We start from the raw sequence: 23,300 nt of genomic DNA, 5'->3' as shown, positions 1-23,300 counted from the left end.
ACAGAAAAAGAATCTTAGGGTAATTGTGATAACATGTATGTCCTCTGATAATAAACCTTACTTCAGACTTTTTGAACTTTGAATTTGTAATTTTATATAATCATCCATATACATGTCACTGTTCAGTGAATTTTCCAGTAATTTTGGTACAGTTGCTTCTGCATTTTTCTAGAAATTTGCTAATTTTCAATAACAGGTGCTACACCACTTGAGCTAACTACTTTATAGATTAATTGTTATCACTGGAATTTTGTATCTCTCTGGTCTGAGTACGAGATGACCATGAATACATTTTCCTTTGACTTTCTTTCTTTGTTCACAATGCACAATTAAATTGCGAGCAATAAATTTCATGCCTCATTCTTGACTTCCAATAACATTTGGCATTAGGATCCAACACCATTTTGATTTGGAAATGGTTCTTTATCGTTGTAAGATTTTAATCCAAGAAATCCATACTCCATGTTGTAGGCGTATCTTCTCCAGAGCTACTGCTGCCCTTCAGGTTAGCTCATCATCAGTTCGCAGAGGCAATTACAAGTGACCAATAAGTGCCAGCTTGTAGTGATGTCCGTAACACAATGAATGTTCTTCAGCCTCGCATTAGAAACCATTGAGCCAAATCCCTTTTGTCAAATAGGCAAACACAATTTAAAACTGTAAAACCTACAGTACAATTTGATGGCAAACACAATTTAAAACTCTAAAACCCACAGTACAAAATGGCAGATTTTCATTATTCACAACACTACTGATTTTATGCAATTGCAAATTCATACCTTGGTGCCAGCAGTGTTGACCTTGTTCCCATTGGGCTGGTGAGGTATATAGCCAGGTCTCCACGCTTGCTATAGGATAGTGTGATCCTTGCCTGCACATGCTCCAAGGACTGAATAAAGTTTGGTGTTTGACTGCATGCATCAATACTCTTCCGTATCTCCAATCGGTTTTTAATTTCCCTAAAATGGCAAGTTCAAAATCAGACCATGGAAAAGGAATGTCACAACATCCTCTGTACTCTTTACACAAGTTGTAAAGAGTAGTTCTGGCCCAGGCTCTTGTCAGAGCTGTGGAGAACTATTTACATGTAGGTTGCCTCACCTAGTCTAACTCTTGCCTTAAAAACCAGATGGCTACGGTTTCAAGTCTGAGAGAAGGATGCGAACACAACATAGGCTGACACACAAATGCAGAGCTGGAGGCAGTGTAACACTCACACAAGTATCCATGCTCTGGTGTGTTGCCGATTCAGGTGGATATTAAAGGATCCCAGAACAGTCAGGAGAACAGCAGGGAATGAAGCTGTAAATATCCAGCCCCATCAAATACCTCCAGAAATGAATAAACTCAAAGAACGTTCCGAATGATCAGGATTCAATTCCCGCTGCTCTCTCTGTAGAAGTTTGCATGTTCTCCCTGTGACAACATGGGTTTCCTCTGTCTACTCCCACAGTCCAAAGACGCACTGGGTACTATGTTGTGGGCACGCAATGTTGGCACCAGAAGTGTGGTAACACTTGCCGGTTGCCCCCGGCACATTCTTGGACTGTGATTATCGTAGAAGCAAACTGCCCATTTCATTGTCTGTTGTGATATTTCCATGTACTTGTGACAAATAAAGATAATTTTTAATCTCTGCTGGTTGCAAGTTTCTTGACGATTGATTCACTGCCTTGAAGTGCTCAACATTTCAGAGATACTGTACATTGAGATGTACAAGCTTTTTCTTAAAATGTAATTGTGTGAATGCTGCAATTTTACACAAGCCCTGGGGACAGTTTGCAGCCACCCACACACAGAAATTACAGTAGCTGCATTGCCACCACACCGAATGAATAACAACTGTGGGAAGCACAAACCACAACAATGGTGAACTCAAGACAAAAGCCACTTGTCAAAAATCACTTAAGCTTTTGGTTAAGAATTCACCCCTTTATGGTGTCGACATTACGTTCTTCACCCTGAACACGGCTATCACATGAAGCTGTTAGAAAATTATTAATCAGCAAACCAGAACATGTGCTAATGTATTTCAGCAGCTCATTTTCATCAGAAGTTTGACAAGAATTGGTACAATTGCAAGAAAAAGTTTGTGAATCCTTTGCAATTACCTGGCTTTCTCCATTAATTACTCTTAAGTTGTGGTCAGATCTTCATCTGCCTGAACTGATAACACACAAACAATTGTACTTTTCATGTCTTTATTGATCACAGTTTTTAATCATTCATAGTCCAGGCTGGAAAAAGTATGTGACCCCTGGTATTTAATAACTGGTAGAACCTCCTTTAGCAGCAATAACCTCCACCAAACATTTCCTGGTCACAATCAACAGAAAAACTGCAGATGCTGGAAGTCCAAGCAACACACACAAAATGCTGGAAGAACTCAGCAAACCAGGCAGCATCTATGGAAAAGACATTTTGGGTCGAAACCCTTTGGCAGAACTCTGCTGCCTGGCCTGCTGAGTTCCTCCAGCATTTGGTGTGTTGCAAACATTTCCTGATGTTCTTTTGCAAACTTGCAATGTGCAGCATTTTTTTTTGGGAGAGCAGTAGTTTCCCCGGGGTGTCCTTCCATGAACACCATTCTTGTTCAATATTTTTCTTACTGTGGACACACAAACAGAGACTTCAGCAAATTTTCCAGGTCTTTTGCTGTTACCCTTGGGTTCTTTTTCACCTTCTTCAGCATTGTACATTGTTCTCTTGGCATGATCTTCTCTTCCTTGGGAGAATAGCAACAGCACTGAATTTCCTCCATTTGTTAACAATGTCTGTTGCTGTGGACAGATGAACAATCAGGTCTTTAAAAATGCTTTTGCAGCCTTTTCCAGCTTCATGCGTCTCTACAATTCTTCTTCTCAGGTCCTCTGAAAGTTGTTTTGATTGAGGCATGGTGCACATAAGCAGATTGTTCTTGAGAAGACCATAAGACATTGAAGCAGTATTAGGCCATTCAGCCCATTGAGTGTGCTCCGTCGTTCCATCATGGGTGATCCTGGATCCCACTCAACCTCGGACACCTGCCTTCTCGCCATATCCTTTGATCCCTTCACCAATCAGGAAACTATCAATTTTCGCTTTAAATGTACCCACGGTCTTGGCCTCCACAGCTGTATGTCGCAGAGCATTCCACAGATTCACCACTCCCTGACTAAAAAAATTCCTCCTTAATCTGTTCTAAAGGGTTGCCCTTCAATTTTGAGAGGCTGTGCCCTCTAGTTCTGGATACTCCCAGCATAGGAAATACCCTCTCCACATCCACTAGTCCTTTCAACATTTGATAGGTTTCAATGAGAACCCCCCCCCCCCCATATTCTTCTAAATTCCAATGAGTACAGACCCAAAGCAGCCAAATGCTCATGCGTTAACCCCTTCATTCCCAGAACCATCCCTGTGAAGCTTTCCAATGACAATACATCCTTTCTGAGATAAGGGGCCCAAAACTGTTGATAATACTCCAAGTGTGGCCTGGCTGGTGTCTTATAAAGCTTCAGTGTTATAGATAGATAGATAGATATACTTAACCTGCTCCACACATTCTCCATTAATGATCACTGGCTCCATATCTCCTTGTTTTCATGTTCTATTTCCCTTGAAATAAATGCCAACATTACATTTGCCTTCTTTACCACAGACTCAACCTATAAATTAACCTTTTAATTTACAGAGATAGTGATTTAGATGCATATCATATTTTTTACTGAGTTAAGTATTGTATGTAATTAGTTTTGCTACAACAAGTGTATGGGACATTGGAAAAAAAGTTGAATTTCCCCATGGGGATGAATAAAGTATCTATCTATCTATCTTCTGTTAGTAACCTGACTGTGTGTCTTTTTTATAGGGCGGGGCACCTCTACAACCAACATCTGACTCCATATAACAATTACAGCATGGAAACAGGCCACCTCGGCCCTTCTAGTCCGTGCTGAATAGCTTTTGTAAAAGGCATTATCTGAGGGGCTCACATACTTTATTTGAACCTAGACTATGATTGTTTAAATGGTGTACTCAGTATTGAAGCAAAGTAGTACAATTGAGTGATATTAGTTTAGGCAGATTGTGTTTGTCTATTATTGTGACTTAGATGAAGATCAAACCAAATTTTATGAGTAATTAATGTAGAAAACCAAGTAATTGTAAAATGTTCACAAATGTTTTCTTGCATCAAGGCCTGTAGAGCCAGGCCCTGACACCTCATCCAGCATCAAGGACTGTAGGGAGGAACCTGACACTCACCCAGCACCAAGGATGGCAGAGAGGCACACCAACACCTCACCCAGCACCAATGACTCAGTCCAAAATGTCAACTGTTCATTCCTTTCCATATATGCAACTGACCTGCCAAGTTTCTCCAACATTTTGTAGGTATTGCTTTGGATTTCCAGCATCTGCAGAATTTCTCATGTTTAAATGTACCAACAATAAATTGAGGCAAATGGCTGAGAAGTTTGGTTGGGGGCGAGATCAGGGATACCACAAAACATAGGTACAGAATTAGGCTGTTCAGCCCACCAAGCCTGCTCTGCCACTTCATCATGGCCGATTTATTATCTCTCTTAACCCTATACTCCTGCCTTGGTTTATCAATTCCAAAGTAGCCCAATTTCTTGCTTCCTTTAAGAAATCTGTACCATCTTAATTTGAAAGCAACTCAACTGTAGTTTAGGTCTTTGGGAAACTATTAGTTGTATATGTCTATAATTGAGTACAAACCAGGAACATTCCGGGCTCGCTCCAAGTATGCATTAAATCATCGTTTAACCTAATCTGAAGAACTTAAACATCTTTGTCCACGAAAGCTAGTGGTAATGTTAGATTAACATAATGTACAAAATTAGAATATCATTTGGGGTTCGAAGACTTCACAACTCTAGCTTTGCAATATCAGCAATTGAAAGATAGGGGTTCAAGTACTGCTGCTGTTGGTAAGGAGTTTGTACATTCACCCCGCCACCGCGTGGGTTTCATCCAGGTCCTCTGGTCTCCTGTCACACGCCAAAGACCTATCGGTTAGCAAGGGGCTAGTAAATTGTGGGCATGCAATGTTGACGCCAGAAGCATGGCGACACTTGAGGGCTGACCCCAGTACATTTCCGGACTGTGCTGGTCATATGCCACATTGGCTGTGCGGTAGTGTTCTATGTTTTCTGTGTGCATGCCCAGTTCAACTAGTTCATGAATGATTGTTTTACTCAACCATCCAGAGAAGAGAATTGAAAACTTGGCACTGAAATTCAATTAGTGAGGCGTGAGGAGTGAGCAGCCAGATCTGAGCCTGCTCTGCTATTCAGTGAAATTGTGGCCAATTCAAAAGGGATATTTATTTAATGATTTATTTCAGCGATGCAGCGCAGTGTAGGCCCTTCCAGCCATGCCACCTCAGCAACTGCCAACAAACCCGATTAACCCTAACTTAACCACGGGACAATTTTCAATGATCAATTAACCTGCACGGTACGTCTCTGGACGTGAGAGGAAGCTGGAGCACTCAGGAAAAACCCACGCAATTCACAGGGAGGATGTACAGAGACTGGAGTTGAACTCTGAAATGCCCTGAGCTGTAATAACGTCACACTAACAGTTGTGCTACCGTGGTGTAGACCAATAGTGTCACTGTTGGGAAGACACTGTTAGCATCCTAACCTGCAACAGCCAATCATAACTGCATTGATATATCTGACTTTGGTTTCAGTTAATACATCTGCAATCAAAGAGGCAAATTGTGAGGAGGCATCGCCAAATCGTCCAGTTCACCTATGACAATCATTACATGTGATGATTTGGCATTTCATCATATTTCATTTGTCATTTGGAAGTTCGATTAATTTACTACTTATTCAAAGCATGTTATGGAACCAAAACAACCAATGCCCATTGCTCAGCTGACAACCAATCCCAGGCTGACTGCCACTGATTGGTCATTGTTCCTATCAATGTCTCTTCTACTGACGACGACGACTTTTAATGGCAGTTGGCAGTCAAACTTAAAGGTGCATTACCACCATCAACTGGACTGGAGAGTGGTGTACAGAGTTGGGAAATAAAACCCCTACTAGTTCTTTATCAAATGAAATCTAAATTGCCCCAAAAAGCCCTATAAATTGCAAATAATGAAAGACAATATCGTGAATTCAATTAAAGTCACTTCCATAACTTAATGAAGTTTTTAAATGAAAGCCATCAACCCCCAAAGATAGTGGTGATGCCTGTATGTGCTTTCTTTCAACCTTATTCTTTTACAAAGTGAAGCATATGTGTTCAACTATTTGATAATGACAAAATCTACACACCTCATAATGATGCTTTTCCCACAAGACATAAGGAATAATTATGTACAGTATGCCCAATTCTAAGTTGAGTCAATTAATTCCTTCCCTTCTTGTTTTACCCCCTTCTCCCATCAATCCAACAGTTTTATGTATTCTGTAAAGGTATCTCCCCTTATGCCCATTACCCCACAAGTCTTGCCATAACCCTTTAATTCTTAATGCCACCAACCCCATTTGCTTCTGATTTGCTAAGTGGAAGATCTATATCCACAGCTGAGCTTAACAGTTGTTTTGGCCATACAATCAACAGGCTCATTCCCCTCTACACCTCTATGTTCAGGACCCATAAAGAGATGGTATGTAAACAAATACTTTGAATATGCAATAAAGTTTGAAGAGCTTCCAGCAATAAGTCTGACCTACTGCCAGAATGACCTGTTTTATGACTAACCAAAACTGAAAAAGAAGAAGAAAGCCCTTAAATCCGAGTGGAGTCAGCGGGACGCCATCATGACAGCGTTTTTTTTTTTAGCAGACTTTCTTATATTTACGAGGCCAAGTTGCTAGCTCGGCACTCAACCCAGCACAGATGGAAAGCGTGCAAGGGAGCCGGCTGGATTTGAACTCAGGAGCCTTCGCTCCGAAGTCCGGCACTGATGCCACTACGCCACCGGCTGGCTAAACTGAAAAAGAATCTCAACAAATTACAACTTTGCAAGGACAAATTTCCTCCACCCACTGTAAGCCCAAAATGATGGGAACCAATTCTGCTGTATATACTGGGGTGGTTAGCAAGTCATTTCTTTATAGTTACCTGTAATTCAGGCACAAAAACAGCCACACCAGCATTCCCAGTTAAATTACCTTTTGATCCATCAGTAAAAATGGTTAATGTATCACAATATCTTTCTTTAACATATTGATGAACCAACAGACTCACAGACATATCAATGTCTTGAATGTTACTCTGGGTAAACTATTTAAATTGTTGCCCTTTGGGATGTACTGTTGAGTTCTGAGATTTTTGTAGTTGTTTGGTTTTCCTGAATAAAGGTTTTTTCAAGTTCCGCCTTTGTTCTGTCTCCTGGCTTTGAGTCTCATCAGTAATTATAAGACGAGCAAACACAACAAAGCATCAATAATTTTACTTTAAGTTTCTCTACTTCAAGCCGTCATTAGATGAAATACCAAACTGTTCCTCACGTACACGTGTAGTAAGCTAGCAGATAATGAGGACTTCGTAATTATAAAAATCTCTTCACAAGCATCCAATTTTCCATGATCCCATAATCTATACAAGCTATTAAATTCAAGGCAAATAGCATAAAATTTTGCTATAGGCACACCTTTCCAATGGAAGTGCCCATTAATAAATATTTACTTACTTTGGCTCAGAGGTAATCACAATGACACATTTCCGCTGATCTCCAACACTTGTCCAATTTTTAGCTAATGTGACCATAGCTCCAGCATCAAGTAGCCCATATCCATACGAGTGACTGACTGTAAAGGAAGGGGAACACCTCACTGTTAATTTTACAGAAGTAATCTCATCCCTTTTAATTAAATGGTAGCACAGTGATAAGCGCAAAGCTATTACAGCTTGGGGTGTCGGAGATTGGAGTTCAATTGTGACTCCGTTTACTCCCAAAATACAAAACTGTACAGTTAGTAGGTTAATTGATCATTGTAAATTGTCCCATGATTAGGCTGCGGTTAAGTCGGTGGGTTAGAAGGGCCTGTTCCATGCTGTTATCTCTAAATTTAAAAAAAATCAATTAAAATAATACAGCTAAAATGACAATTAGGGTTATACATAGAGAGAGCATTTTAAGAAACCCATAACTATCTATGAAATAACTAGGCAGGGTAGGATGGGAGAAAGAAACAGAAAAGAAACTGAGGTGGAAGGAAAAGGATGATTGAGGAGAGAAAAATATAAATTACAAGTCTGAAATGTTGAATCTTTTTTAAACCTACTGTACTATAGTTTAATTTGCAATTCTATCATAGAACTGGTGAAAGTGTGGAAGGAGCTGAAGGATTCGCTAGACACAGCACATCAAACCTTGCAGCCTCCTAATTTATGTAGAAGACAATAAAATATTATAAGATCCAAAATGACCTCACGGATGTACATTAGCAAGAAGTTCCACAGCAACATAGCCAAGCTACTCGAAAGGAGCAACACACACAAAATGGAGGAGCTCAGCTGGTCAAGCAGAATCTATGGAGGGGAATAAACAGTTGATGTTTCAGGCCAAGATCCTTCATCTCGACTAGAAAGGAAGAGGGAAGAAGCCAGAATTAAGGTGGTGGCGGGTGAAGGGAAGTACATGCTGGTAGGTGATAGGTGAGGGGGAAGGTGGGTGAGTGAGGATGGAGGGGGGAGGATGAAGTGAAAAGCTGGGAGGTGATAGGTGGAAAAGGTAAAGGGCCGAAGAAGAAGAAATCCGATAGAAGAGGAGGGTGGATCATAGTAGATGATTGTTTTATTGTTGAAGAGAGATAGGCCAGTCAGTGTTCTTTTCATTTAAGAGGAGAAAGCTGACGGGGATTCGGAGGGAGAACCCAGAGGGATACAAGACCATGAGGGGCACCATGGCAAGGGAGTCTAAATCCACAGGGTAAAGGTTCAAGGTTAGAAGTAAAAGGGTTAGAGCCAATCTGAGGAAAATTAGTTTTACTCAGTGGCTGGAATCTGGAACAGCGCTTGAGATAGTGGAAGTACTCACGCAATATTTAAATGGTATCCAGAAGAACAACTGAATAGCTAAGAAGCAACAAGACTGAAGACTCAGTGTGAATGGGTAGTTGTTACATTAGACTGCTTAAGTGTTAAGCTGCAAAAAAAATAAATTGTCTGCTTGTATTTTATAAACTAGTTATATTAATGTAACTGTTTAGTATGCTTCCTAGTGGTCCCAGTATGTATATGCAGCTGTTCAGTGTGTCCCCTAGTGGCTACAGTTCTTTGTATCATTCTGGAAAGCTCTGGAAGCTTTTCTGGTGCTGCATTATTTGAATAGGAGCTATCTGACTGGCTGACTCTTATCTGCAAAGTTGAATGCAATGTTCTTTGTCTTTGGAGTACAAGAGCTGAACACATGGTGGTGCCATTTTCTAAACTCGTTTTGCTTCTTTCCCTTCACTCTCTAGTCTCTGCTTCTGTTTCTGTCCATTTTCAATTTTCTTTGTTCTATTAACACTCAATAAAATAAGCGCGAAGCAACAAGTTTCACACCTCTTTCCTGACTTCCATACGAACCTTGGATTAAAAACATCCAAATCCGAACAATTAGCATAGATAAAGTGGGCTCAAGGGCCATTTTCTGTGCTTCATGTTAAAATTTGGCAGCCAGTCATAGAAAAAGAATTAGGACAAGTGCTGAGAAGCCTGGTCAAAGTATCCTGAAGGTTCAGGTTTTTAAACAGGTATCAAAACGGAATGAAATATTGAGGTGTGAAGTGAGGGTAATGGAAGATACCGCACAAAAAACCTTGCATGTTACATGGAAGAATGGCTTCCCTCCACCCATAAAACATACAGAATTTATTACACGTACTATTAACACGCTTACAAAAAGATCCCTTAGCATATAATCTTTCAAGGCACTGCAAGAAAGCATTAGACAACACCAATATCTACAGAGAAGGAAACAATACAGAACTTGATCAAAAACAGTTAATGGTTAGGAGGAAAAAAATCTAATAAATGGAACCACCACACAAAATGTGTTTGAAATCCAAAGGAACTTGTTGATTAGTTCATGGGATAATCTGCCAGGCAGACAAAATGGAGAAACATTAGGTGTTCAAGTTGCAGCTGTTTGTAGGATACAAGCTTGGGTGAGCTGAATGGAGATTCTCTTCCCCTTGATTTTGCTTTCACTGCCAAGAGCAACCCAACACAAAACAGGTCACATAGACGCCATTGTTACCTTTGCGACCAACTCCATTTGTAATCCAGTCGTTGGAGGACAGGTGGGCTGGCTTAGACGTTCGTACTACAAGGTGCTGCATGTCACGCCAGGTGAGATTTTTACTTGGAGGAGAGGAAAAATCACAATGAATTAAATGAGCTTTTCAGTAAAACAGGTTACCCGAGTACAGTTTTCCCCACAGGGAACTCTTTATTCTATTTTCAACACTAAAAGAAGAGTGGCACAGTAGCATAGCGTTTTACATCGGCAGTGATTAAGGTTCGATTCCCACCATCGTCTTTGAGGAATTTGTACATTGTTCCCGCAAGCATGTAGGTTTCCTCCAGGTGCTCTGGTTTCTCCCACATTCCAAAGATGTATAGGCTTGGGTTAGTAGGTAATGGGCATGCTATATTAGCACTGGAAGCATAGCTGCCACCAGCAAACCCAAATAATACCTTTCACTGAACATTTTGATGTTCATGTGACAGATAAAGTTAATCTTTGCAAAGGCATTACAATTATGAAGAGTTGTGTCAAGCGAGCTGGGAAAATATGCCAGAGGAAAGATTAATATGAACAGAAGCAGATTTTTAAGCAGTCATTTCATTGCGCTCAGCAGAAATTTATCCCAATCAGAAAGGAGGACTCAATGAGCATGGGAAATCCAGAGTAAAAAGGCAGTTAAGGGAATTATTATATTTTAATGAGAGTATATATAGTAGTACAAGCTAGTGGTAGCAAAACAACTATCTCTTTTCCTGCCCCCAAGGATCTCATGACTAAAAAGTTAATGAGGAAGAAAAATGAGAATAAACTAGCAAGTAATATGATGAATAGATGAAGTGGAGGGTAACTAAATCAAGCGATGGATCCCTGGAGAGTGTGACTGGGCAATTTGTGAGAAACCCGTTGATCATTTAAACCAGTATCTTACATATAGTGGAGGCCACTGCAAATATTTCAAGAATAATAAATGGGGTATTTTCAAATATAATGGAAGAACTTGTAAAAATTCCTGCCAGGAGGAACAAAGTATTGAAAAAGCTAATGACTACAGACAAATTATTTTCAGGACCTAAACCCAATTGTCTACATCCAAGAGCATTAATGGAAGTGACTGAGATAATGGAGCTACTCCCCACCCCCCCACCAAGTGTAATGGAGCGCCACAATAGCACTGTGGTTATTGTTTCCTCCCACAGTTCAAAGACGTACTGGTTAGTAGTTTAATTGGTTGATGTAAATTGCCCTGCAATTAGGTCAGGGTTAAATCAGGGATTATTCGGCAATTGAAGATTGAAGGGCTGTAAGGACCTGTTCCACTAAATAAACAAAATAAAGTTCCAGAAGTGTTCCGGTTGATTGTAAAGTCACAAATGTGACTCCCCTGTTGAAGAATGGAGGGCAACAAGAAAAAACCTGTAGGTCAGTTCACTTAATGTCTGCTGTTGGAGATACTGGAGCCCATAATCATGGAAGAAACAGCTAGTATAAAAGATGATATGTATTCAAACCAAGTTATCTTGAGTTTACGAAAAGTAACCGTATTTACCAAGTTTGCTGGAGGGCTCTTTACAGAAATAACAAGCAAAGTTGCTGAAGAAGAACCTATAAATACAGCATATGATGAATTTCACATGTCATTTGCTATGGTGACATGTAAAAGGCTGGTGCATGAGATAAAACATTTAGAGGAAGTGGATTGAAGACTGGTTGCCACACAGAAAAGAGTCAACATGGTGTAGCAGTTAGCACAATACTTTACAGCACCAGTGATCACTGATCAGAGTTCAATTCCCACCACTGTCTGTCCATTTTCCCTATGATTGCGAGACTTTCCTCTGGGTGCTCTGGTTTCCCCCCATGTTCCAAAGATGTGTAGGTTAGGGTCAGTAAACTGTGGAGATGCTATGTTAGCAGCAGAATCATGGAAACACTTGTGGGCTGCAGGCAGCACACCCTCGGACAGTGTTGGTCATGAATGCAAAATAAATGCAATTGTAAAGAGGGTTTCTTCTTTTTCTTTGTTACTGCGTATGTTGATCAAAATGGCTTCTTTGTTTGTTAAAAGTAGGAATGCTTCTTTGTTGCGAGAGAGTGCTGGAAGCTTGTTTGGGTTAAAATTTACTGATAACGAGAATTGTATTCCTTTGTAAACCAATTGGGATTAATGGTGTTCTTTCTTCTGAGTCTGTAAACTATTGTTGGCGGGCTTTTGGGCAGATCGGCGCGAGGGGGTGAGAGAGAGAGGACGTGATGCTGTAAACTGGGCGAGGAATGGACCCCAAGTGGGGGTCCGAGGCCAGGAGGTACCCCAAGGAGAGGAGACGAAGATAGATGTGCTTGGTTGACCACTTCGGATGGTCCTAAGCTGCGAGTCGAGGAGTTTGGAGGGGATCGAATGGTGGCCAGAAGACTTCAGTAATTGAGCTCCAAGTAATTGAGCTTCAGTAATTGAGCACGAAGTAGTTTGGACTTTGATAAGTTTGGCACCTTTTCTTTATTTTTTTTCCTTCATATATACTGTATCGTTATTAATCACTTAGTTATAGTAATCTTTATAAATTGTACTAATTTAATCGCATATGGTGTACTGTCTGTTTTTGGGCGAGGCGGGGACATCACACAGTATCCACACCAGCTGATTACCCAGTTTGGCGGGGCCGAAGGCTGCTCCCCCTAGACGAGAACGAGCTGAGTGAGCCTGAGGCGACCCAGGGGGTTACACAATGTTTCAATTATCTTTAAGAGTTAGGGAAAAAAATGGGACTTTTCAGAATGGAAGGGTGTAACTAGCAATTATTTATTAGATTCCTAACTTGGGAGGGACAGAGTGCAAGTTTGCTGATGACAGAAAATTGTGGGAGGTCTCATGAAATTTATACTAGTCAATGAGGTAAACCCAAAAGACACAGAAGCAGAATTACGCCATTTGGCCCATCAAGTCTGATCTGTCATTTGATCATGGCCTTCCTTCTCCTTCTCAATCCCATTTTCTTGCTTTCTCCCTGCAGCCTTCACTCTGCCATGGATAGTCCCAAACCCAGAAACAAAAAGATGGTTGGGCATGGGGCTAGCAACCCTGTCCCAGTGCAAGAGAAATTCTAAGAAAAGCCCAAAATCCTCAACCCTGGAAGAGGAAGGATACATCAAGAATATGAGCTCTACCTGGGGAACTTAAAGTACTGCAGGCCTACCCCAGTAGCGAGCTGTTTGCTGGCGGAGGAGATGGACTTGATACGGACTGTGTTACTGCGTGCTACAGAACGGTATCGGAGTTGGTGCGCGAAAGCAGTCTGCTATCTAACAGCAAGTGACAGTTTTGGACGTTTCTCTCATGATTACAAGACCCTGTTGAACATTGGTAATGTAAAATACTGCAAGTCCGTTTCCCTTGTTTATTGGCGAGACAGATGGTGCGAGACCAATTCATTGCTCAAGGGTTAGAGCCTTTAAATAGAGAATCAATAGTAAAAAGGTACAGCACAGTGTGAGACACACCTGCTTCTTTTACAGTTTTGGTCCCTTTATAATATATACCCTTATTTAAAGTAAACTGGCAATGGCAGCAGTCTAGAATGGATTCACTAGGATCCTGGGATGAGAGGGCTACTCCACCACAAAGTTACACTTTTATTTCAGGAAGAATGAGGGGTGATCATACTGAAATATCTGAGATCATCAGAGGACTAAACAGGGCTGAAGGTCATTGGCTGCAATCTTCCACCTCTACAGAACTTGTACGTGTCCAAGATAAAGAATTGGACAGAAAAATCACTGCAGACACTCCCCACCCAAAAAAGCTCCCTTCTGGAAAATACTATAGGGCTATTAAAACAGTAATTTCACACCATTTTAAAAGTTTCTTCCTCCACCCTCCACCCAGAAGTTAGTCTGATCAACCATTCTAGTTAGCCCTGCCCCACTCCCCTCTATTACCTCACTTTAAACTACTTTTGATAATGCTTGGATTAAAAACATCCAAATGCTCACAAAATGCTGGTGGAACACAGCAGGCCAGGCAGCATCTTCGTCCTGATGAAGGGTCTCGGCCCGAAACATCGACAGTGCTTCTCCCTATAGATGCTGCCTGTCCTACTGTGTTCCACCAGCATTTTGTGTGTGTTGTTTGAATTTCCAGCATCTGCAGATTTCCTCGTGTTTGATAATGCTGTTTACATTGTAAATATATGCTGCCTGCATATATATGAGCACACACCACCCAATTAACCTACAAACCAGCAGGTCTTTGGAATGTGGGAAGAAACCAGAGCACTAGCAGGAAACCCAGATGGTCATGGGGAGTATATACAAATGCTTTCTTGCATGTTACATCAATACACTATAGCAAATTCAGAAGGCTTGTAAATATACATGGCAATTAAAGTTGATCCTTGATGTTTCCACCAGTGGGAAAGTCTTGAACAAGGTGGGGGGAGGGGGAAGGGAAGGTCATTAGTTCCTGAAGTATGTAGGAATTTTCTCTTGGTGAATCTATGGCCTCTAGTTAATTGGGACACATCGGGACCAATACATTTTGGCCCAATTTACCTGTTTCATGGAAATAGTTAAAAGGTATATAAATGGCATAAAATGACTATCTACATAACAAACTATGTATTTAAGTGAAATACAGAACGAATTAGAACACTACCAATACGACTGCAGTACTATAAAACAGTTCCTAATAGTTATCGGAGGAATTCATTCAGTGTACGCTGCCATGTTCTTTTTGACTGACAGTAAATGAACAAAATCAGTGAAAACACCTAGTGTAGATAATGGACTATCTTCATACAATGCTGTAAATGATTGCATCCTCCAAATCTTCATTATCATTGTACCATTCAAGATAACTGTCGATACCTTCAAACTCTTTGTAGTGTCTAACTTGAAGTAATAAAATTGTTTCATTTTCACTCCTGGCCGTTTCAGGCATCTCCAAGCCTGAATTCTTGAAACCACAATGAACAGCTCTGAATTGTCTTGTTGCTTATTTCTCGCCAATTATCATTGACAAAAATCACTGTTTTTTGAACACAAGCATAGGCAACTGATGCTATTTAAAAACTGTTCGTTCTAAGCACAGCGTACTGTCTAATGGTTACACAAATGCATGCAACTGATACACGTGACTGACACTAGTTAGAAACTGTTTGGCAACAGTCTCCTGTCCCAATTAAGTGGCATAATACCCCAAATTAGCAACTATCCTGATTATCTGATGGCCCATTGTATTTGAAGGAGAGAAGGGAAGATCGGGAATTGAGGGCTATGGGGAGCTGACACAAAAGAATTTGAGGCCTGGGCCAGATTACTCACTCCTAGTGTTCTTTGTGATACTACTTGTTAATATTTTTTTATTGAAAATATCTGGAATTCAAATATTAACACATAGCTCTCTGCAGATGTTAGAAATTGTAAGCAAAAATGCTGGAGGAATTTAGCAGTTCAGGCAGCTTCTATGGGGCAGGGGTGAAGAAATAAACAGTTGTAGCAGTGTGCTACACACAGCGCTAAAATAACGACACGGAGTCGGTAAACTGCAGTCAAAGACTAAGTTTATTTCAACTTCCCAGTCTTGCTTTAAAGCCTGTCTCTCCCACCGGATACCTCGAGAGGCACATACTGAAACCCCCTCAGGCTTTCTTCCTTTGTGCCTGCACTCTGGCTAATTGTCAGCCGGTTCGAGTGTGCTAGTAATTGGCCAAGTCCAGAAAAGACCGGGACTGAATCCACAATAAAAAGGTGAAGGAAGGGGAAGGAGTACAGACAGGTGACAGGTAAAGCCAAGTGAAGGGGTAGGTGGGTGGGTGGGGCAGGGAGAATGAAGTCAGGAGCTGGGAGGAGATAGGTGGAAGAGGTAAAAGGCTGAACACAGAGGGATCTGAAAGGAGAGGAGGAGCGGCACCAGAGGGAGATGATGGGTAGGGGAGAAGGGTGCCACAGTAGAGTAGCGTAGCAATTAGTGCAATGCTATTACAGCTTGGGGCACTGGAATTTGTAATTTAACCCTGGCACCCTCTATAAGTAGTCTCCCTGTGGAATGCATGTGTTTTCCCTGGGTGCTCTGGTTTCCTCCCACAGTTCAAAGACTGTGCAGATTAATTAGCCATTGTAAATTATCCTGTGATTAGGTTAGGGTTAAATAGGAATTGTTGAGGAGTTGGCATTGCTTGAGGGCTGGAAGGGTCTACTCTGCGCCGTATTGCCAAAGAAAATAAAATAAAGGGGCGAGAGGGTAACTAGAATGGGAAATAAAATTCCATTCCCCTTTCTGGTTAACCTCTTCCCCTGCCTCCTTCTCTGTTTTGTCTAATCCCTAAAAGGTTGACTGTTTATTCCTCTCCACAGATGTTGCCTGACCCATTGAGTTCCACCAGCATTTTGTGTGTGCTGCTCTAGAATTTAAATAATTTATTAAAACGTTAATAAGAAAATGGGGGCACGAATTACTATGCTGGCAACCATCAAAGAGATTCAGGCATATTGCTTACTTTGCTTCCAGTGCAAGAGCGATGATTCCCGCAGCAAGGGGAGCAGAGGCTGAGGTTCCGGTGTGTGACTCTGTACATTTCTCCCTCAGGTCAGTGGTAACCTAAGCAAAAGTAAAAGATATATGAGCAACAAGAGACTCCAATTTCAGTCAGATGATAGAAACTGGTCAAAGTGCAGGAACACCAATAAAATAGCAACAAATGAAATGGACAGCAGGTCTGTCTACAAGTTTCAAACTGAAACAATAAACTATCTTTCTTGTTTTAACCCGGTTCCATTTTCTGCTGTGATCAAAGAACATTCTCAACAATGTCAACTGAGCACTCATATTCCACTGATTCAAAAGAAGATAAGAAATAGGAGGAGGAGCTGGCCACCTGGTCCATCAAGCCTGCTCCGCTATTCAAGAAGATCATTGCTGATCTGGCTGTGGATTCAAATCTGCCCTCCCATCAGGCAGAAGATACAAAAGCCTGAAAGCACGTCACCAGGCTCCAGGACAGCTTCTATCCTGCTGTAATGTGACAACTGACTGGTCCCCTAGTGCAAGAAGATGGATGCTTGACCTCACAATCTACTTCGTATGACCTTGCACCTTATTGTCATTGTTCCCTCCTTCAACATTCAGGACTATCTGATGATCCAACACTAAAAACAATTTGTACCAACATTCAGTCTAAGTGGCTGAACACTAGCTGGTATTAATTGGCAACACTCAAGCTTTACACTCCATGGAGTTGGAATGAGATCAAAGCACTTTTATTCTTCAGTCATGCAGTTTTTAAATGGTACCACTGAGATTTGGTCTCATTAGCAAATATGCTTTCAGCATCTACAAAATAATGCTGTTTCCTCAAAAACACGCCAATTTGGCAGATTAAAAAAAAATCACAAAATCTCATTTACCTAGCCACGTGGCTATTTCACAAACATAGGCTCTGAACAGAGAGGGACTGTTTGATCAGAATACAAATTTCAGCCAAATTAACCCACAAGTTAGCAATCCTGCCTTGGAATCCAAGCCAACTTTTTAAAAACTCTACAAGCACAATGAAAATCAATAGTTTCACCTTAGAGTGATAGAACATTACAGCACAGAAAAAGGCCCTTCAGCCCATTGAGTCCTTAGGGATCTTAACTGTTGCCTGTTTTACATTAGCTATCTCAATATGGACTGGAAAAATAAAGCATTTTGATCCAAATTGCCCTATCGCTCTGTGGAGGCATTGATATTCCCAGGAAGGGCTCTCACTGGATCGATGTTCAATGGGAATCTGAAAGAGAAGACAGTTTCAGGCACCCCCCCCCCCCCCCCATTCTACAAAGGATGTATCGAGAGCATCCTGAGCAGCTGTATCACTGCCTGGTTCAGGAATTGCATCGTCTCAGATCACAAGACTCTGCAGCGTAGATAGTAAGGTCAGCTGAAAAGATCATCAGGGTCTCTCTTCCCGCCATTACATTTACACCATACACTGCACCCGCAAAGCTAATAGCATTGTGAAGGACCCCACACACCCCTCATACAAACTTTTCTCCCTCCTGCCATTCGACAAAAGGTTCTGATGCATTTGGGCTCTCACGACCAGAATGTGCAACAGTTTCTTCCCCCAAGCCATCAGACTCCTCAATACCCAGAGTCTAGACTGACATCTACATCATTTATTATTGTATTGAAATTTGTCCTCTACTGTGCCAATTGTCTTGTTTATTATTAATTAATTAATTATTGTACTGCCCTGCTCCGTTTTGTGCACTTTATTTAGTCCTGCGTAGGTCTGGAGTCTAGTGTAGTTTTTGTGTTGTTTTACGTGGTCCAGTTTAGCCTTGAGTTGTCTCACATAGTCTAGTGTAGTTTTGTGTTGTTTTACGTAGCACCATCGTCCTGGAGGAACATTGCTTCATTTTTACTGTGTACTGTACCAGCAATTTATGGTCAAAATGACAATAAAAAGCGACTTGACTTGAAAATTCCCACGATTGAACAGAAGAGCAGTTATAGTCCACAGATTCAGTGAAAGGGTGAATGCGGAAGCACAGTGAAGTCAGCTTCACACAATTGACAATGGATCGTTAACAATTAAAATATTTAGTGGCCATGGCTCCTGTATACACAATACCTCCTGTACCTAATATAGTGGCCATTGAGTGCACATTCATGGTCTTCTGCTGCTGTAGCCCATCCACTTCAATGTTGAATAGAGATGCTCTTCAGCACACCACTGTTGTAACGCGTGATTACTTGAGCCCTGTCAGCTTGAACCAGTCTGTCCATTCCCCTCTGACCTCTCTCATTAACAAGGCGTTTTTGCCCACAGAACTGCCGCTCACTGGATGTGGTGCTTTTGCACCATTCTCTGGATATTCTAGATGCTGCTGTGCATGAAAATCCCAGGAGATCAGCAGTTTCTGAGATAGTCAAACCACTCCGTCTGGCACCAACAATCACAGCACACTCAAAGGCACTTAGATCATATTTCTTCCCATTCCAATGCTTTGTCTGAAGAACAACAGAACCACTTGACCAATTCTGCATGCTTTTATGCATTGAGTTGCTGCCACATGATTGGCCACATTAACGAGGTGCATAGATGTACCTAATAAAGTGGCCACTGTGTGTACATAAAGCAATATAACTGAAGACACAAGAATCAATCCAAAGAACTCCTTTTTCTTTAAGAAAATACAAATGGCCCGCCTCACTTTTGCTTCAAGTTTTCAGAGTCAAAATAAATGCTTGTTTAGTAAATGCCTTCAACCATCCCATTCCGAGAATTCTGAAGAAGCACCAAGCACATGGATTCCCAATATATGGCATCACCAAATAACAGGCAAGTGTTTTAGGAATTTCAGTGACATGTTATTAATGAAGTGTTTTGGTGCTCTCAGCAGGCAAAGAAATCAACTGTACTGTAGCGTAGCAGTCAGAGTAACACTGTTACAGAGCCAGCGACCCACGTTCAATTCTGCTGCAGTGATAAGAATTTTGTACAGTTTTCCCATGACCATGTGGGTTTCCTCCAGATGCTCCCAAATTCCAAATAGGTTAAGGTTATTAAGTTGTGGACATGCTATGCTGATGCCGGAAGAGTGGCGACACTTGTGGGCTACCCCAGTTCATCCTCACTGATTTGATTTGATTTGATGCAAGTTACAAATTTCACTATGTTTCAATGTATCTGTGACAAATAAAGCCAATCTTCATTAGTAATTTTTATCTAAGGCGATGCCTCAAGAAGGAAAAAGGTGCCATCTTCTCATTGCTACTATCAAGGTGACACAGGGGCCCGAAGATACACACGATGTTTCAGGAACAGCTTCTTTCCCTCCGCCATCAGATTTCTGAATGGACCATGAATACTATCTCACTATTCTTTTTCTTAGCTCTCTTTTTGCACTACTTATTTATTACATTTAAACATATTTCTTACTGTAATTCAGTTAATTTAGCAAAACAAATTTCATGACATATGCCAGCAATATTAAATCAGATTCGGACTCTAATCTTTTTCTTTACACTTTGGTGATAAATACACTTGAATTTAATTAACGACTTACAATCTGCTTTTCAAATTGCCCTCCACTGCTGTACGTGGTAGCGAGCGTTGAGGAGCATGCCTCACTATACCATGGCACATTCCCATTTTGAGTTGTACTGCTGATTGACAGAGTGTAAATGCTGTTTGTGTATCCATCGCAGTTACAGCTGTCGAGCTCCCGGCCACCATTTCCAGAGGCCCACACAAAAATCGAGCCGAGACCCCGGCGTCCCTGTGAATAGTGAACCAAAGCACAATGATGTACAACGTGAGTCCAAGGTTATAGAACAGATGAAAATAAAAAGTGAAATTGGGTATTTAAAATCTTTTCTTGACCCTGCTAATGCATACTTCACTGCAGAACATGCAAGAGTAAAATTTACTTACCTGAGTAATGCCTTTAAAAAAGGCTGCCTGAGCCAGCTTAGCAGGCCCATCCACTGTCTTTCCATCATCTTCTGGACCCCAACTGGCACTATAGATGTCAATGTGCTGAGGATTCATGCTGAGGGACTTGGCTTCCACAGCATCAGTCACCTCCCCATCCAGCATTCGCACGCCTACACAATCCCAAATAATAGATATTAAATGGTTGAACAGGTTGTTGGAGCACAAAGCTTTGGTGACCTAGGTTCAGAGCTTAGTTGAGTATCAGCTGGATGGGGAAGAGTAGGGTTGAGAGGGATAATAAATCAGGTACAATGGAACGGCGGGGCAAACTCAATGGGCTGAATGGCCCAATTCTGCTCCTACATCTTACGGGTGATACAGGATAAAATTAATGAAAATTAAGAAAGGAAGACATGAAATATCTGATTGTGTTTGTTACAGATCATTCTGAAGTTATGACGTTATAGAGAACATAATTATGGATAAACTAAAATAAGAAACCAGTCATTGGGTGTGGCACATTCTGATTCTGTCCCATCGAAACTACACAAAGAAACACAATAGATTAAGGTTCCTGCTACAGACACATCATTAAAGGTGCATCCCTGCCACTGAAGGCAAAGTCTGGGACAGATTTGCTTTGTCACTTGACTTTCTGATTAATTGTATATTCATGAAGCCGTCCTTCAACACTGTATCAAAAGGAAGATATTTTGGGTGTTACTGAGCCTTTTGGAAAAGGTATCAGTATTGAATATTCAAAGAGGTTCTGTTAGTTGAAATTCACTATCAACATCAATGTGTAATTCTGTAAAATTGCCAGACTGCATTCTAAATGTTGAAGTAGGTGACCATAGCAATTGAAACTGTAGGTATGTGGCGACCCACTTCCTAGCGCGCTCGAACCGGCTCACAAATAGCCAGCGCGCCAGCACAAAGGCCAGTCCCAAAAGGGCGCCAAGTCTGCTTCACCAGCAAGGTGAATACGTGCCCCCTACAGCATCCGCGCCCAGGGAGGGCGGGATCAGGAAGGTTTTAAAGCGAGGCCACGAAGTTCGAATAAAATCTTTTTGTAACTGCAGTTCATCGACTCAGTGTCATAATTTCAGCGCTGCGTGTAGCACACCGCTACAATTGGTGACCCCGACGGCCCAAACGATATTTGGGCCTAAGATGACCGACGCCGCATCTGTTCATGCGGTTTCGTTGAAACTGCCAAGCTTCTGGACGCTGCGACCTCACCTATGGTTCCAGCAAGCAGAAGCCCAATACCACGTTCGGCAGATAACCTCGGAGGACACATGTTACTACTACATGGTGAGCTCCCTCGACCAGGACACAGCGGCCCAGGTTGAGGAGTTCATACAGTCTCCCCCTGCGGACGGCAAATACACGGAATTCAAAGCCCTGCTCATAAGGACTTTCGGACTCTCACGGCGCGAGCAGGCTGCCCGCTTATTGCACCTGGATGGTTTGGGATACAGACCGCCATCGGCTTTGATGAATGAGATGTTGTCTCTGGCCGGAGGACACAAGCCCTGCCTCATGTTTGAGCAGGCATTCCTGGAGCAGCTGCCGGAGAATATACGTCTGCTGCTGTCCGACGCGGATTTCAGCGACCCCCGGAAGGTGGTAGCCCGGGTGGACTTGCTGTGGAATGCCAAGAAGGAGAGTGGGGCGTCCATCGCACAGATCACCAGGCCACGCTCCCAGCAGCAAACCAGACCAGGCCCGGCCACAGAGCCCGCTAGCCCCAGAGGGAGGGGTGAGGAGACCAATGAACAATGGTGCTTCTACCACCAGCGGTGGGGCACAGAAGCCCGCCGCTGTCGCCCGCCTTGCAAGTTCCCGGGAAATGCCAGGGCCAGCCGCCGCTGATGGCTACGGCGGCTGGCCATCGGGATAGCCTCCTGTATGTGTGGGACAAGAGGTCGGGACGCCATTTTTTGGTTGACACCGGTGCCGAGATCAGCGTCTTACCTCCGACGAGTTACGATACCCGCAACAGGGCACCGGGTCCCACCCTGAGGGCCACAAACGGCAGCACAGTAAGGACCTACGGCACCCGTACGGTGCGGCTACAGTTCGGCTCCAGCCGGTTCACGTGGGACTTCACACTGGCCGCCGTAGCCCAACCGCTCCTGGGTGCGGATTTTTTGCGGTCTCACAGCCTAATGGTCGACCTGCCGAGGCAGAGACTGGTCCACGCCGAGACCTTTCAGAAGTTCTCCCTGGGTGAAGCCCAGCTGCCAGCCCCACACCTCCACTCCATCACAATGTCCGACAACGACTTCACCAGATTCCTGGCGGATTTCCCATCGGTTCTGGCACCGCAGTTCACGGCAGCCATGCCCAGACATGGCGTACAGCACCACATCCCGACACAGGGACCATCCCTTCACGCCCGTGCTCGAAGGCTTCCCCCAGACAAGCTCCGACTGGCGAAGGAGGAGTTCAAGAGGATGGAGGAATTGGGGATCATACGGCGGTCCGACAGCCCATGGGCCTCCCCCCTGCACATGGGGCTGGAGACCATGCGGCGGCTACTGCAGGCTGAATGAGGCTACAACACCGGACCGCTACCCTGTGCCGCACATTCAGGACTTTGCAGCAAACCTGCACGGCGCTCGGATCTTCTCCAAGGTAGACCTCGTCCGGGGATACCATCAAAT

General features: G+C 42.6%; 1 protein-coding gene across 1 annotated transcript in view; it reads right to left on the bottom strand.

Moving 5' to 3' along the window:
• LOC140714066 (furin-like) overlaps positions 1–23,300 on the bottom strand; it is a 152,056-nt gene that overhangs the window by 22,146 nt on the left and 106,610 nt on the right. Inside the window, exons 7-12 of the mRNA XM_073024769.1 lie at positions 20,626–20,798; positions 20,258–20,470; positions 16,699–16,799; positions 10,217–10,320; positions 7,661–7,778; positions 780–959 (exon numbers count right to left, since the gene is read on the bottom strand). Of these exons, the coding sequence (XP_072880870.1) occupies positions 780–959; positions 7,661–7,778; positions 10,217–10,320; positions 16,699–16,799; positions 20,258–20,470; positions 20,626–20,798 (889 nt within the window). The remainder of the gene's footprint in view (positions 1–779; positions 960–7,660; positions 7,779–10,216; positions 10,321–16,698; positions 16,800–20,257; positions 20,471–20,625; positions 20,799–23,300) is intronic.

The sequence above is a fragment of the Hemitrygon akajei genome, chromosome 21, assembly GCF_048418815.1.
Source record: "Hemitrygon akajei chromosome 21, sHemAka1.3, whole genome shotgun sequence".
NCBI lineage: Eukaryota > Metazoa > Chordata > Chondrichthyes > Myliobatiformes > Dasyatidae > Hemitrygon > Hemitrygon akajei.
This window is presented reverse-complemented; position numbering and strand designations above follow the sequence as displayed.